Here is a 14,482-nt window from a genome sequence, read left to right as displayed (position 1 = left end):
AGTTTATGATGGATTGGTATTAATCTTAACTGTTGATAGAACCCACCTTATTTTGACCTGTGCTTAGCTTTGTGGGATGTTTTTAATTTCTTTTATTGTTTTGTTGTTGGTCTGTTCAGATGTTCTCTTTCTTCTTGAGTTCTTTTGGTAGTTTGTGTCTTTCTAGGAATTTGTCCCATTCACCTAAGTTATTTGTTGGTATACAGTTTTTCATATTACTTTATGATCCTTCTTATTTAGCTTCCAGTGCTGTTTCAAAGTATTTGAGGGGTGTTGTTTTGTTTCCCACATTCAATTGGCTTTTCTTCTTCTAGGCCTTCACAGCTTTGGTTGGCTGACCCTTGTCTTACGTCACTTTTTTGTCTCTGTTCTTTTAAAAATATTTTTGTGCTACTTAAGTGGAACTAGGGGTAAGTTTAGGTTGATGGAGGTTCTCTTTCTAATTGTCATCCAGATGTTAAGAAGTTAATAAATGCTTTTTCTTCATTTCGATTTTTTTAATTGGTGGATAATTGCTTTACAGTGTTGTATTGGTTTCTGCATACAGCATGTTGAATCAGTCACATATTTATATATGTGTGTATATATATATTCATATATCCTCTTCCTCTTGAGCCTTCCTCCCATCCTCCCACATCCTGCCTCTAGGTTGTGACCCGGCGCCAGGTTGGGCTCCCTGTGTTATAGTGTATGTATAGTAAAAATATTTTTGTGCTACTTAAGTGGAACTAGGGGTAAGTTCCTAGTGTGGTAGTGTATGTATGTATGTCAGTGCTGCTTTCTCAATTCATGCCACCCTCTCCTTCCCCCGCTGTGTCCACAAGTCCATTCTCTACGTCTAACAAGCATTCTTTAATTTCATTGTTTGAAGCAATTGATGGCAAAAATAATATTAAGTCTCTTTGTAAACTGTGCAGATTTTACTCAAAGCAAATAAATGTTTAATATTTTTGTATTGCTAATTTGCATTTGCTTGATCTAGTTTCAGAAGCTACACAGGTGGCAACTACTAGCACAACTGCCAATACTACTGGTCCTGCTACTACTTCCTCCACCACTGTGGGTGCAGTTAAGCAAGAAACTCTCTGCTCCACTTCATCTGCAGTAAATACCCCAGAAAACATAAACTCTTCAGAACCCCCAAAGTCCATCGAACTTGACGGTCTTCCTTCAGACCAGTTTGCAAAAGGACAGGACACTGTTGCCATAGAAGGTTTTACAGATGAGGAGGACGCAGAAAGTGGAGGAGAAGGCCAGTACAGAGAGCGTGATGAATTTGTGGTCAAGATAGAAGACATAGAGACTTTCAAGGTAATGTGAATGTTCCCAGGTATAAAGGTCATAGTTTAGGGGGTGTGTCTTCATGATGACTTTTAATACCTTGCTCTAGTTGAAGTTGTGAAGAATTATGAAGTTTGGAGAAAATGGTTATTTATATAATTTAAACAGTTAAAATAATAGGAATATAATGTAAAAGTAACATTAGACTTTTTTTGTAATTTCAAATTGTAGAATATTACAATTTCATGTAAGAAATTTTAGCAGTATTAAGAACACTTATTTTGGGGGTTTTGTTTGCTTGCCTTTTTTTTTTTAATTTATTTTTTTAATTGAAGAATAATTGCTTTACAGAATAGTGTTGGTTTCTGCCAAACATCAACATGAATAAGCCATGTTTGCTTGCTTTGATTTCATTTTTTAATTGCAGTGAAGAGAAATGACATTAAAAAATACAATGAAGAACATAACATTTAAATTATCCATATTCCTTCCATTCACAATTATCTGTTGTTAGTATTTTAGCATATTTGTTTTTGGTGGTTTTGAATATGTATGTACTATATGTAATAAAATTGCAGAAACAATGTATCATTTTGGAAAACTTTCAAATAGCTATAGAAAAGGGTAATGGGCTACTTTGCGTATTTGTACTCCCTTTTTCTGGAAGAATTTAAGCAGAGACTGAATAGCTGACTTATAAGAATTACCACGAAAGTTTAGCTAGGTAAAAGATAAAAGATTGAACTAGGGAGTTCTTTTAAGATTCCTTTCAGCTCTCAGAGTCTATAAATCTAGAATATACTGCTAGTTTTTATAAATGTCGTTAATTCTTACAGGAGGCTTTAAAAACAGGAAAAGAACCCCCAGCTATTTGGAAAGTACAAAAAGCTTTATTACAGAAGTTTGTTCCTGAAATTCGAGATGGGCAAAGAGAATTTGCTGCTACAAATAGTGTAAGTAAAATGCTTGTTTACATTAAGCTTCCTATTTTTTGACAGTGATCTTGGGTAAAATATAGAATGATATAAATTTAAATGTATTATTTAATGTATTTATATTGAGCATCTCTGATATATTAATAAGTAGCATAAAATTTGAACTATAGTATATGATGCTCTGATTTTAAAATTAATGTCTAAATACCAACTACTTAAATGGCTTAAGTTTTTTTTTTTAATAATGGAAAGGAATTAACATTAGTGTGTGAAGAATTCTGATGGACCTAGAGACACTTATATTGGTTATTCTGCCAATCAAATATCCTGATTTACCAAGAAGACTTACAGAATTATTTCTTTTTACTTAAGTAGTTGTTTAATAACATTGAGCAAGTAAGCATCTGATGATTACCCAAAGAAGACTGCATCTATATATAGGCTTGCAGTTAAGAGTGAGGCTGGGATGATTTTTATTGAGAGTGCAATTAGCCTGGCCTGAGCTGCATTTTGAAGGATGACTTTATGACAGTCTCATGACAACAGGGAATATTTTATGTACAGAATGTACAATTAAGTAACTCAAAGTGCTTCTTTCCTTAGTACCTTGGATATTTTGGAGATGCAAAGAGTAAATACAAAAGGATATATGTGAAGTTCATTGAAAACACTAACAAAAAGGAGTATGTCAGAGTGTGTTCCAAAAAGCCAAGAAATAAGCCTTCACAGACTATCAGGTATTTATTATTGTATATAATATGTTTGTAATAATTACTGGAAAGCTTATTATTGGTGATATCTTATGCAAAGAATTGCATCAATTAAAAAGAGACTGATTATTTTTTTCAATTATATACAAGTCTGAAAATCATTGCTTAATGTCATAAGTGATTCCTTTTGAAGTAATGACACAGGAATTATAAAGTCTGTGGCTATCATTGTGGGGTGGATATGTTTTTCTTTCCTCAGTCCTTTTGGTGTCACTCAAGTATAGTGGAGAATACTTGGATTTACAGTCTAAAGATTTGAATTCATCTGTTTATGACCTAGATTAATATAAACATTTCTAGGGACTTCTCTGGTGATCTAGAGGTTAAGACTCCATACTTCCACTGCAGGGATTGCAGGTTTGATCCCTGGTCAGGTAACTAAGATCCTGCACATGGTACAGCGCACCCCCCTGCCCCTAAAAAAACAAACTGATAAAAAGATAACCTTGCTTAGCTCCCTTTTTTTAATCTAAAAGTAAAATGAAAATAATAACAGAATGTCAAATTTTAAATGAAAAAAATTTGAGAAAAAAACTGTTTAAGGCCTGTACGATACAACTGCATTAGAATTGTCATCATAAGTTAATGTGACTCTGGGTTGTCTGGAGCATGAATTTGGAAAACCATGAATTTGGAAGTGATGACCCAGCCACATTCTCTTTAATCTGTATGGGAAAGGGGTTGTGAGCCTAGATACTCTCAATTTAGTGCTCAGAAGATCTAGTTAATGAAGATTCCAGCTTATTGGACACAGCCACCTTACCTGTATGATGGAATTTCATCCTCTCCTTCAAACCTCCAAAACTAGGGCACAGCAAATCTTACTTTGGGGACTCTAGCATAGGTGTAGTTGAGAGCCCATATCAGAACCTGGCACCACGAGAACCTGTGAGAGTTCTGATGTTCCAAGCTAGAACATCGATGGACTAGAAGTCCATTGATCATCTGCATTACAGCCTCATAGGAAAAATGAGTTCGTACAGGGAAAGGAGGGGGAGAGAAATAATAGGGGCTGAATTAATACCATCCCTTATTAACTGAATATGTTGAATGTCAGTGTTAAAGAGTGTATTTCAAGAGAATTTTGGAGCAGTCACCATTGGCGATGTGTAGGGCTTAGACTTTATTTTGGAAGTATTGGTGAGGTGATTAAAATTTTTTTCACCAGTGTTTCTTGGTTTTCTGTTTATTTTTTAATTAAATTATTTACATTCAAATTTTTTTATTCTAAATTTTTATTACTTTATTTGGCCAAGTTGTGTGTCCTGTGGGATTTTAGTTCTCCAACCAGGGTTTGAACCTACACCCCCTGCAGTGGAGGCACAAAGGTCTAACTATTGGAACCCACCAGGGAAGTCCCTTGTCTAATTTATTTGAATTAGACAAGATTTCAGTGTGTTAATGAAGTCTGTTTGTAACATTGCAGAACTGTTCAGGCTAAGCCAAGTAACAGCAGTAAAACTTCTGATCCTCCAACACCAAAAACTGCAACAGCAAAGGCCCCTTCCCTGAAACCCAAAGTTAAACAGCTAAAAGTAAAGGCTGAGCCACCACCAAAGAAAAGGAAGAAATGGAAAGAAGAATTTTCATCATCCCAATCTGACTCATCTCCTGAGATCCACTCTAGTAGTAGTGATGATGAGGGTGAGTTCGTCATGAAATGAATACCTTGATAGTTTGAGATTTGCTGCATTAATGGAGAGGAACAATGATGCTGACAATTCAAAATGTATTTATTTTTCCTTAATTAGGGAGTTTAGCTACCTCATTAAGTTCTGCTAAGGCATATATTTGCCCATGACTAAGCTAAGTAACTGTGCCTTAGTTTCTCTTTTATAAAGTGAAAAGATTGAAATACATAGCAGTTATCTAACATACCTTTTGACCTTAGAACCCTGTTCACTGTTAGAAACTGTTGAAGGCACCAATGAGCATTTATGTAAGCTCTATATATATTGAAATTAGCTTCATTAGAAATTAAACCTGAGACAGTTGTAAAACAGAAATGTACCAGGAAACATCCATTAGCCAGCAAACTTATTGCGTAACATTAACAAGAGACTTTCAGCAGTTCAGTAGTCCAGAGCAGAGGCAGGCAACTACTACTGGTGGTCTAAATGTGATCTGCAGCCTATGCTTAATAAAGTTTTATTGGAAAACTGGGAATTATCTACATGTTTTCAAAAGTTAGTTTCCCCTTACAGTGACCGATTTTAGTAGTTCTTACAGAGAACATATGACCATTAAAGTGCCAAATATTTACCATGTGGCCCTTTACAGAAAAATACGCTGACCCCTGATTCTAACAAGGTAGTCAGAAAAACATGGAAGGATGACAGAAGGCTGCGTATGCCATGCTAAAGCTAAAAAGCTTGGGATTCTGTAAACAGAGGGGAATCCTTGGAGGGATTTAAGTAAAAGAACAAATGGTAAAATCTGAATTTGAATCATGAGACATCATCTGTCTGTTCAGTCACTCATTCGTATCCGACTCTATGCAACCTCATGGACTGCAGCATACCAGGCTTTCCTGTCCATCACCAACTCCCAGAGCTTTTGAGAAATTCAAGATGTATTCTTGGCAGAACTTGAATGATGAATTGAGTTTTGGGGGTACTGTTGAGGTTGATGTCTGGAATGGTTTCTGGCATTACAAGTATCATTGCCTGGGAGCTGATCTAGAATTACTTGGATAGAAATAGAATTATAATAAAAATTCTTTCGTAACAGAAGTTTGCTTTAAATGTATTATTTTTAAAAGCTACTTAGAAATGTTTTTTAGAAATGTTTGTAAAGTATCAGAATTTGTAAAGAAATTTAGTGCTTTGAGTATGCATGGAAGGCATTATTTTATATATATATATATATATATATAAAATTATATGTAATATCACAGTTAGCATTCCTGCTTACTGTTTAGAATAGAGAAGTTTAGAGAAGTTTAAGTTCTGCTTTGCACTGTTATTTATTTATACAGCTTCCTCAAATGACAATCAAGTTGAAAATTTTCTTTCACTGATAATCTGAATTACCACTCGGTGTCACTAGTAGGCAAGCATTATTAGTGCTTCTTGAAAAGAAGGAAATATGATAATAAACATAGTTTTTAGGCTGGTGGTTTTTCAAACTATTTGTTTCAAGACTTCTTTGTAATCTTCAAATTTATTAATGATTCCAAAAGACTTTTTTGTGTGTGATTTGTATCTATGTATATCACCAAGGATCAGTTAAAACAATTTTAAAATATTGTAAATAAACCCATTACATATGGGGGACTTCCCTATAGCTCAGGTAGTAAAGAATCTGCCTGCAATGCAGGAGACCTAGGTTTGATTTCTGGGTCAGGAACATCCTCTGGAGAACGAAATGGCAGTATTTCATTGAACACTCCAGTATTCCTGCGTGGAGAATTCCATGGACAGAGGAGCCTGGGGGGCTACAGTCCATGGGGTCGAAAAGCATCAGACACGATTAAGTGACTAACACACATGTTACATATTAATGTAAGTTTTTTAAACAATTGTGTTTAATTAGAATAAGATTTTCATATTCTGTATTAGGTTTTTTATTAGATGTTATTTTGGTTAAAGTATGTGAAGAAAACCTGGACTCATGTTAGGTATGTAGTTAGGAAAGAGAGTATTTTGATTAGTTTTTTAGATAATTATGGGTATTTTTCTTTGATACTCACAGGATTTTATTTTGTAAACTTGACAAGTGGTAGTTTCTTCAACTTTTCATGCTTGTTACGTTAAAATCTGTTTGTTTTACCCTTTTGAAGTATCTTTCATCTGTGAATGACTTTATTAACATTTTTTGGCCATGTGAAAATATTTGTTAGCTTACTGATTTTTTTTTTTCCATTTTTTCCCCCACATTTTAAAATGTGGCAAAATATATATAACATAAAACTTGCCACTTTTAACCATTTTTAAGTGTAAAATTCAGCAGCATTAATTATATTAACAACTGTTGCACAGCCTCACAGCTATTTCCAAAACTGCTTAATCACTACAAATAGAAACTTTGTAACCATTAGGCAATAATTCCCCATTCTCCCTTCCCCCTAGCTGCTGATGATCTCTAATCTATTTTCTGTCTCCATGAATTTGCCTCCTCTACATGTCTCATGTAAGGGTGGCTTATTTCACTTAGCATAATGTTTTTAAAGTTCATCCTATATAGCATATGTTAGAACTTTTTAGTTTTTATGACTGAATGCAATTCCACTGTAAGTTTATCCATTGTATGCCCTTATCTTTTTATCTATTGATAGACACCTGGGTTACTTCCACATTTTGGCTGTTGTAAATAATGCTGCAGTGAACATTGGCATACAAATATCTGTTAGGTTTGTGTCCTGGTTTTCCACTTATTTATATACCTAAGAGTGGAATTGCTGAGTTATATATTTTATATATTTAGCTTTTTGAGGAACTGCCTGATTTCCACAGTGATTATACTATTTTACATTCCCACTAACAATACATAGGTTTCCGGTTTCTTTACATCCTCACCAACCCTTGTTATATTTTGTTTCGTGATGATAGGTATTTTAGTAGGTGTGAAGTGGTATCTCTTTGTGGTTTTGATTTGTATTTTCCTAATGACCAGTGATGTTGAACATCTTTTCAATTCCTTACTAGCTATTTTCTTACTTTGTTTGGAGTAATGTCTATTCAGATTCTTTGCCCTGTTCATTTCTCCTTTTGTTCCTTAGTTGTGGAAGTTCTTTATATATTGTAGATGTTAAACCCTTATTAGGTATATGATTTGGAAATATTTTCTCCCATTCTGTAGGTTGATATTTCACTTCTTTTTTTTTTAGTATATGTGCTGTGGAGGTGAGCCCTGTATTTCAGTTTTTGATAATGTCTTTTGATGTACAAAATTCAAAATTCTGATAAAGCCAAATTTATCTGTTTTTTACATTGCTGTTGTTTTTGGTGTCATATTTGTAATCCATTGCCAAATCCTAGGTCATGAAGAATTATCCCTGTGTTTTCTTCATTAAGAGCCTTATGGTTTTTGTTTTTACATTTACATAATAAATTTTTGCAGTATTAAAAAATAACATTTAATATTATCACTAACTTCATCAATGAAGTCTTTAAGTATTGAAATGGTTGTCAGGCTCACAATGATGGAAATAAGTTTTCTGACGTTCTAATTTTCACTTAGAACCTCAATTTTATCATCAGCAGCAAATACTGTCAGTTGTTTTCCTGGTAGTGACAGGTTCACTTCTTTAAGAAAATGTCTGCCAACTACTGAATAGGGGTAGGATATCTGTTATTTTTTAAGTAAAAATGGTATTCCAGTGGAGGAGAAGGTGGCTGGTTCATCAAACAATTGCATTGGTGCTCTTCATGGAGACAACTGTCATACATCATAGCAGAAGTGCTTTATATATACCTCTCATTTCATCACAGAGTGTTAAGACATTTACTCAAGAGTAAAGATTTGATTCAATGAAGTTTTTACTGTTTCTTCAAGGATTATTCTTAAATATGAAATGAAATGGAAATGAAATCAGTGTTTCGGGGTTTTTTTCTCCTTCAAATTCATGACCGCAGATGACAGTCATGGCAGAGTACATGGCTACTGGTACAGTTTGCTGTCAGTGTCTCAGTTCATGCTCAGAAAGGCCCACAGATGTTTTACCCAGCATTACTTTTACAGATGTCAACAGAGTAACAAAGGTACATAACATCTTAATATTATTAGGAAAACAGTTTGACATCAGAGACCCCTGAAAGGGTTGTTGGGGAGACCCCAAAGGGTTTGGACCAAACTCTAAGAGCCCCTGTTAAAGGCTGTGATGATAGTTCTGTATTTGAATAAAAAAGTAAAACTTAAGACACTCCTCTAATCTTGCAGTTCTTAAGTGTTGAATTTGAGTGAAATTTTTTTTATACAGATTGTGTTTACATTAAAAAAATTTTAAATATGTCTTGACTCTAGACCAGAATTTTACAGTAATTTAAGTGTAGAAGTAAAAAGAAAAAATGTGTATATGTTAACTCATACATTAGGTGTTTTATGGTTTCTTTACTAATTAAATACTGGAAAAATCATCCAATTTTGAAGTAGCACGACCTCACAGCGGATGTCTGGTAGGGCCAGGGGAGGGGAAACGGGTCCCTACAAGGGCAAATGTTTCCGAATGTTGGGCTGGTGTTGGACTTCAGAGGCACCTGGGTTTTTTTTTTTTTTTTTTTTTTTTTTAGTTCTACCACTTTATTACTACAAATCCATCTCCCTCCACCCTGGTGCACACATGCTCAGTCATGTAACCCCATGGACTGCAGCCCGCCAGGCTCCTCTGTCCATGGACTTTTCCAGGCAAGAATACTGGAGTGGGTTGTCATTTCCTTCTCCTGGGAATTTTTCTTAAAGTGTAGCATTTAAGCTTCATTACCACTCCAGATTCGTTTTAGTAAGTCCAGCAGTCTGGGTTTTTTTGTTTTGTTTTGTTTTCAAAGCTCTCCAGTGATTGTGATAGGCACAACCAGCTTTGAGAATCTCTCATTCGAAGTGTTTTTAAAAGCAGAGTGGGAGAATCTCGACTTTGAAGAAGTTTTATCTACAACCTTTTATCTGCTTGTAGGTAACTTGCTGTTGGGTAACGTGTTTTTAAAGTTGTCAGAAAGGAATCTTTAATATTTCCTCTTTTCTCCCTCCCAGAGTTTAATCCTCCAGCTCCTTTTGTCACTCGTTTTTTGAACACACGAGCAATGAAGGAGACCTTCAAGAGTTACATGGAATTGCTTGTCAGCATTGCTTTGGATCCTGACACAATGCAAGCCTTAGAGAAGAGCAACGGTACAGTCTGCTAAGTCATACTTTTTGGGCAGTACTTTCCAGGTCTTTTTCATTCTTCTCTGTTAGTTATATGCTTAATATGTGGTTTTTGTGATATACCCTGTATGTTGTCAGTTAGTAAACTGTTGATATATTGGTTCTATAAATACAGCTTTATATTTCATAGGGTCATAGCTTTTCATGAATTGTTTGAATTGTTTGAACAATTTTATATTAAATATATTTTTATTGATTTCTACTCATGAGAATATTCCAGTATTCCTGCCTGGAGAATTCCATGGACAGAGGAGCCTGGTGGGCTATAGTCCATGGGGTCGAGAAGCATCGTACACGAATAAGTGACTAACTACCTACTAGTTTCTTTAAATCCTAGAATCTTTTTCATACTCATAACATTTTCATTAAGTATCTATACTATGTAGAAGGTCCAGATTTCAATCAATCTTTATATTTCTGTTTTCTAATAATTGGAAAGATGAAGCAGATAACAGTAGTATAAAGATTAAATTGTATATTTATGTCTAGTAAAAGATACATCACAGAGTAAATATTTTCTAATCAATTAGCAGTAAAACCATAAATGCCTTGGATTATATTTATTAATATTATTCCTTTTTTACTCTTCCTCTAGTAACTTTTTCTTCTGGTAAAGTAGGGATGAAATTGACATATGAAATAAGCTAATAATTCATATATCTAATGTTGCTCACTAATATTTACCCTTCAGCTACTACAGCTTTCACCAGGGACAATTAAGAGAATGAAAGGATTAATGAGCCAGTTCCCATTATCCTTCTATCAGAATGAGATAAAAAAGATAGTAACAATGAATAAATAGTAACAAAAAGATAGTAACAATGATTAATGAGCCAGTTCCCATTATCCTTCTATTAGAATGAGATAAAAAAGATAGTAACAATGAATAAATAGTAATAAAAAGATAGTAACAATGAATAAATAGTAACAATATACTTCAACAGCAGTGCCTAATGATATAAATTGTTTTATTATTTCCATATATACTTTGACATACATTATTCCCCATAATCCCAGAAAACTTAGCCATTTTTGGAGTAAAGACAATGAGGCTTAAAAAGGTTAAGTGACTTGCTTATTAAGAGCTCACAACTTGCAAGTAGCAGAAAAAGGATTAAATCCAAAGTCTTCTAATTTCTAGTCTTGCTTTTTTGATCATATAATCAGAAACAGTAACAAAGAGCCTGCAGATGTTTTCTCTGTCAATCAGAACTCCTTGCATCATAAAATATACATTTCTTAATAGTGGTCATTTCTGGGTAGTTGTATTTTAAATGATTTTTTTCCTATTATATAAAATTTTTTTTTTCTCCATTTAAAATGAAGGGGATAGATTTTAATGGTTATATTTCAAAACAATCCACAAATGTTTAAAACTTGTTTCTGTAAAATATAAGTTTTGAATAGACTTAATCACTACTGGAAAGACAGAAAGCTATCAGGTGTGTTGTGGTGACTGAACAGCATTCCTTACTGAGGACTTTTTCTTCAACTTGAGGAAAGTGTTCTTTTGCTGTCTCTGTGCTTCTGTTTATTTTCCAGATATAAAGAGACATTTAGCTATGAAATTAGTAACTAGATTCTGAGGGTTTATATATACATTTTCGGAAAGGTCATTAAAGATAATTAGTATTATAAAATGTTGCTATGCTGATAAATTTGTAGTAACCTAATCTATTTACTACAGCACCAAAAGTAATTAATTTATACTCTGAATGTATTTTTCTTTTTCTAAAATAACTATTTTGACTCTTCCCTTGTGTACTTGAAACTGAATTCTATTTTTTCTTGCCCCCTACTTATCCTTTGCCCCAAAGTACAGTGAATTAAGAATATCATACTCAGTATCTTATTGAAAAAAATTTAATGTTAAATTTATGATTTGAAATATTATTATCATTCACTTGGTAAATGAAGTCTGGAGAAATTAGGCAGTTTGACCGTTTGTTGATCAATTCTAATGCTGGGGTTAAAACCCAGGACTTCTGTTCTCTCATCATAGTATGCTGCTGCTTTCTTAGTTAGCTATTGTAAACTTTTTTTTAAAGCTAACTTTTGTTTAAAAGAAAAAAAAACCTTGTGTGCAATATTTTAAAATCAATACTTTACACCATGAATTTAATGTCAGTCTATTAATGTTTTGAGGAAAAGCTGTATTTCTAACAAGGTTTTGTGTTGCTAGTTCATCCTGTTACAACAAATTCTTATCTTGTTTTAGATGAGCTACTTTTGCCTCATATGAAAAAAATAGATAGCATGCTGAATGATAACCGAAAGAGACTTCTTTTGAATCTTCATTTGGATCAGTCATTCAAGGTATTTCCACCACATGGTTTATTAGCAAACTCAGTAGCAATTATAGTCCTCAACATAACAGGAAAGAATATTTTGGAAGTCATTCTCAGTTTTATAAAGTTTTCTACCCAACAAAAATTTGATTTTTATTCATTGTGAGTCTTGTCTGAACGTCTTTTTATTTTATTAAGTACATTCTTAATGTTTATCATTTGTTTTTCTTTGCTTAAATTCATTTTTCAGGTTTTTATGTTCATCTTCTGTTGTTTAGTCGCTAAGTTGTGTCTGACTCTTTTTCGACCCCATAGACTGTAACCCGCCAGTCTCTGTTCATGGGATTTCCCAGGCAAGAATACTAGAGTGGGTTGCCATTTCCTTCTCCAGGGGAGTCTTCCCAACCTCAGGATCAAATGCACATCTCCTACATTGGCAGGCAGATTTTTTACCACTGAGCCACCTGGGAAGCCCTTATATTCCTGTAGTATTCCTTATATATAATATTATAATTTTCTAATGTTTTAAAAAATGCTTCCCTTAAACTACTGTATTCCAATCTTGTTTTTCTTTTAAGCCTTTTTAAAAATTTCACATTTCATCTACACTTAGAATTGGCCATAGCAGTTATCAAAATTCCCTTTATTTGCTTGGTTTACCCAGTGTCTAAGGAAAAATTGATCTTCACATAATGGTAGGAGATATTATACATCTGTTAACATATCTTGGTACTGTAAATTGGTTTTTGGTATTACCAGAAATTCAGTTGAGTGAGTCAGTCATGTCCAACTCTTTGCGACCCCATGGACTGCAGTATGCCAGGCTTCCCTGCCCATCACCAACTCCCGGAGCTTGCTCAAACTCATGTCCATCAAGTCCATCTATTATCAGAAATAGAGAACAACAAAAAGCTAATCTAAAGTCAGAAAATTTATCATAGAATCTACTGAGTAATCAAAAGTTTTCCAGCTTTTCTTATTCAAAGTGTAACATGTAACATCTAGAATCATTTGATTACATCTAAACTCAAAGAGAAGTTTTTAAAATACATTTGTATAACTTTTTTATAAACAGTCTTTATATTTTTGGAGCAGTTTTAGCTTCACAGGAAAACTGAACAGAAAGTACAATTTCCAAGTATCCCCTGCCCCCACACATGAATAACCTCCCCATTACTATCTTCTCCCACAGAATGATACATTTGTCAACTGATAAACATACATTGACACATCATGGTAACCCAAAGTCAATAGTTTACCTTACAGTTCACTCTTGTGCATTCCATCAATTTAGACCAACATATCCACTATCATAGTATCGTACAGAGTAGTTTCACTGCCCCCAAATCCTCTGCTTTGTTCATCCCTTTCCCTCCCCTAACCTCTGGCAACAACTGATCTTTTTACTTTTACTCCATAGTTTTACCTTTTCCAGAATGTCATATAGTTGAAATAATATGGTATGTAACTTTTTCAGATTGGTTTCTTTCACTTACTAATACTCATTTGAGTTTCTGCCATGTCTTTTTCATGGCTTAGTAGCTTATTTCTTTTTAGCCTGAATAATACTCCATTGTCTGAATACCCACAGTTTATACATTCACCTACTGAAGGGCAACTTGGATGCTTCCTAGTCTTGGCAGTTACTGCCGGACAGATTTGTGTGAAGGGTTTTGTGTAGACATAAGTTTTCAAGTCCTTTGGGTGATTTGTATAGCTTTCTCACATCCCTATTTTATCTGAACTCCATGTAAAAGTGAAGGTCACTTTCATTTTAGGTAGGTGAAAATGAATGCTCTGAGACTGATTTCGAGGTTGTAGCCAGTTAGAGTGTGTGTGCTCGGTCGTGTCTGACTCTTTACAACCCCAAGGACTGCAGCCCACCGGGCTCCTCTGTCTGTGGGATTTCCCAGGCAAGACTACTGGAGCTGGTTGCCACTTCCTTTTCCAGGGGATCTTCCTGACCCAGGGATTGAACCCACATCTTTCAAGTCTTCTGCATTGGCTAGCAGGCAGGTTCTTTACCCCTAGTGCCACCTGGGAAGCCCGATTAGAGGTTCAGTGACACCAAACTCTACTAGTCACCCTGTAATCTTCACTGACACACACTTCCAGAGGAGAAAAAAGAAATTCAGAAGTTAGATAACCAGTGCTAAGAATTTGTTCTGCTCACTCCTAATCCAGTATTTTCTGTTTAACTGCTATCTTCAAATGAAAGTTTGTGGGGAGATACCATGTTTTTGGCAAACAATGAAATATTGTCAGATTATGTTCTGTGAATATTTACTAAATCTTACAAATGACCAGTTTTGGCAAACCATTTTAGAAATGTTGAACCAGTTCCCTA

At 34.4% G+C, this 14,482-nt stretch overlaps 1 protein-coding gene and 1 long non-coding RNA gene across 10 annotated transcripts in view; one reads left to right on the top strand and one right to left on the bottom strand.

Moving 5' to 3' along the window:
- LOC139037105 (uncharacterized) overlaps positions 1-14,482 on the bottom strand; it is a 50,027-nt gene that overhangs the window by 7,629 nt on the left and 27,916 nt on the right. The window contains exon 2 of the long non-coding RNA XR_011489922.1: positions 12,892-13,017. This is a non-coding gene — a long non-coding RNA (uncharacterized lncRNA). The remainder of the gene's footprint in view (positions 1-12,891; positions 13,018-14,482) is intronic.
- The window catches only part of QSER1 (glutamine and serine rich 1), a 79,312-nt gene that overhangs the window by 56,196 nt on the left and 8,634 nt on the right, over positions 1-14,482 (top strand). For all 9 annotated transcript variants that reach the window (XM_070473210.1, XM_070473205.1, XM_070473208.1 and 6 more), the window contains 6 exons: positions 983-1,311; positions 2,118-2,234; positions 2,820-2,953; positions 4,413-4,630; positions 9,674-9,811; positions 12,066-12,163. In XM_070473210.1, the coding sequence (XP_070329311.1) occupies positions 983-1,311; positions 2,118-2,234; positions 2,820-2,953; positions 4,413-4,630; positions 9,674-9,811; positions 12,066-12,163 (1,034 nt within the window). The remainder of the gene's footprint in view (positions 1-982; positions 1,312-2,117; positions 2,235-2,819; positions 2,954-4,412; positions 4,631-9,673; positions 9,812-12,065; positions 12,164-14,482) is intronic.

Source organism: Odocoileus virginianus, chromosome 10 (genome assembly GCF_023699985.2).
Source record: "Odocoileus virginianus isolate 20LAN1187 ecotype Illinois chromosome 10, Ovbor_1.2, whole genome shotgun sequence".
Classification (NCBI taxonomy): Eukaryota; Metazoa; Chordata; class Mammalia; order Artiodactyla; family Cervidae; genus Odocoileus; species Odocoileus virginianus.
This window is presented reverse-complemented; position numbering and strand designations above follow the sequence as displayed.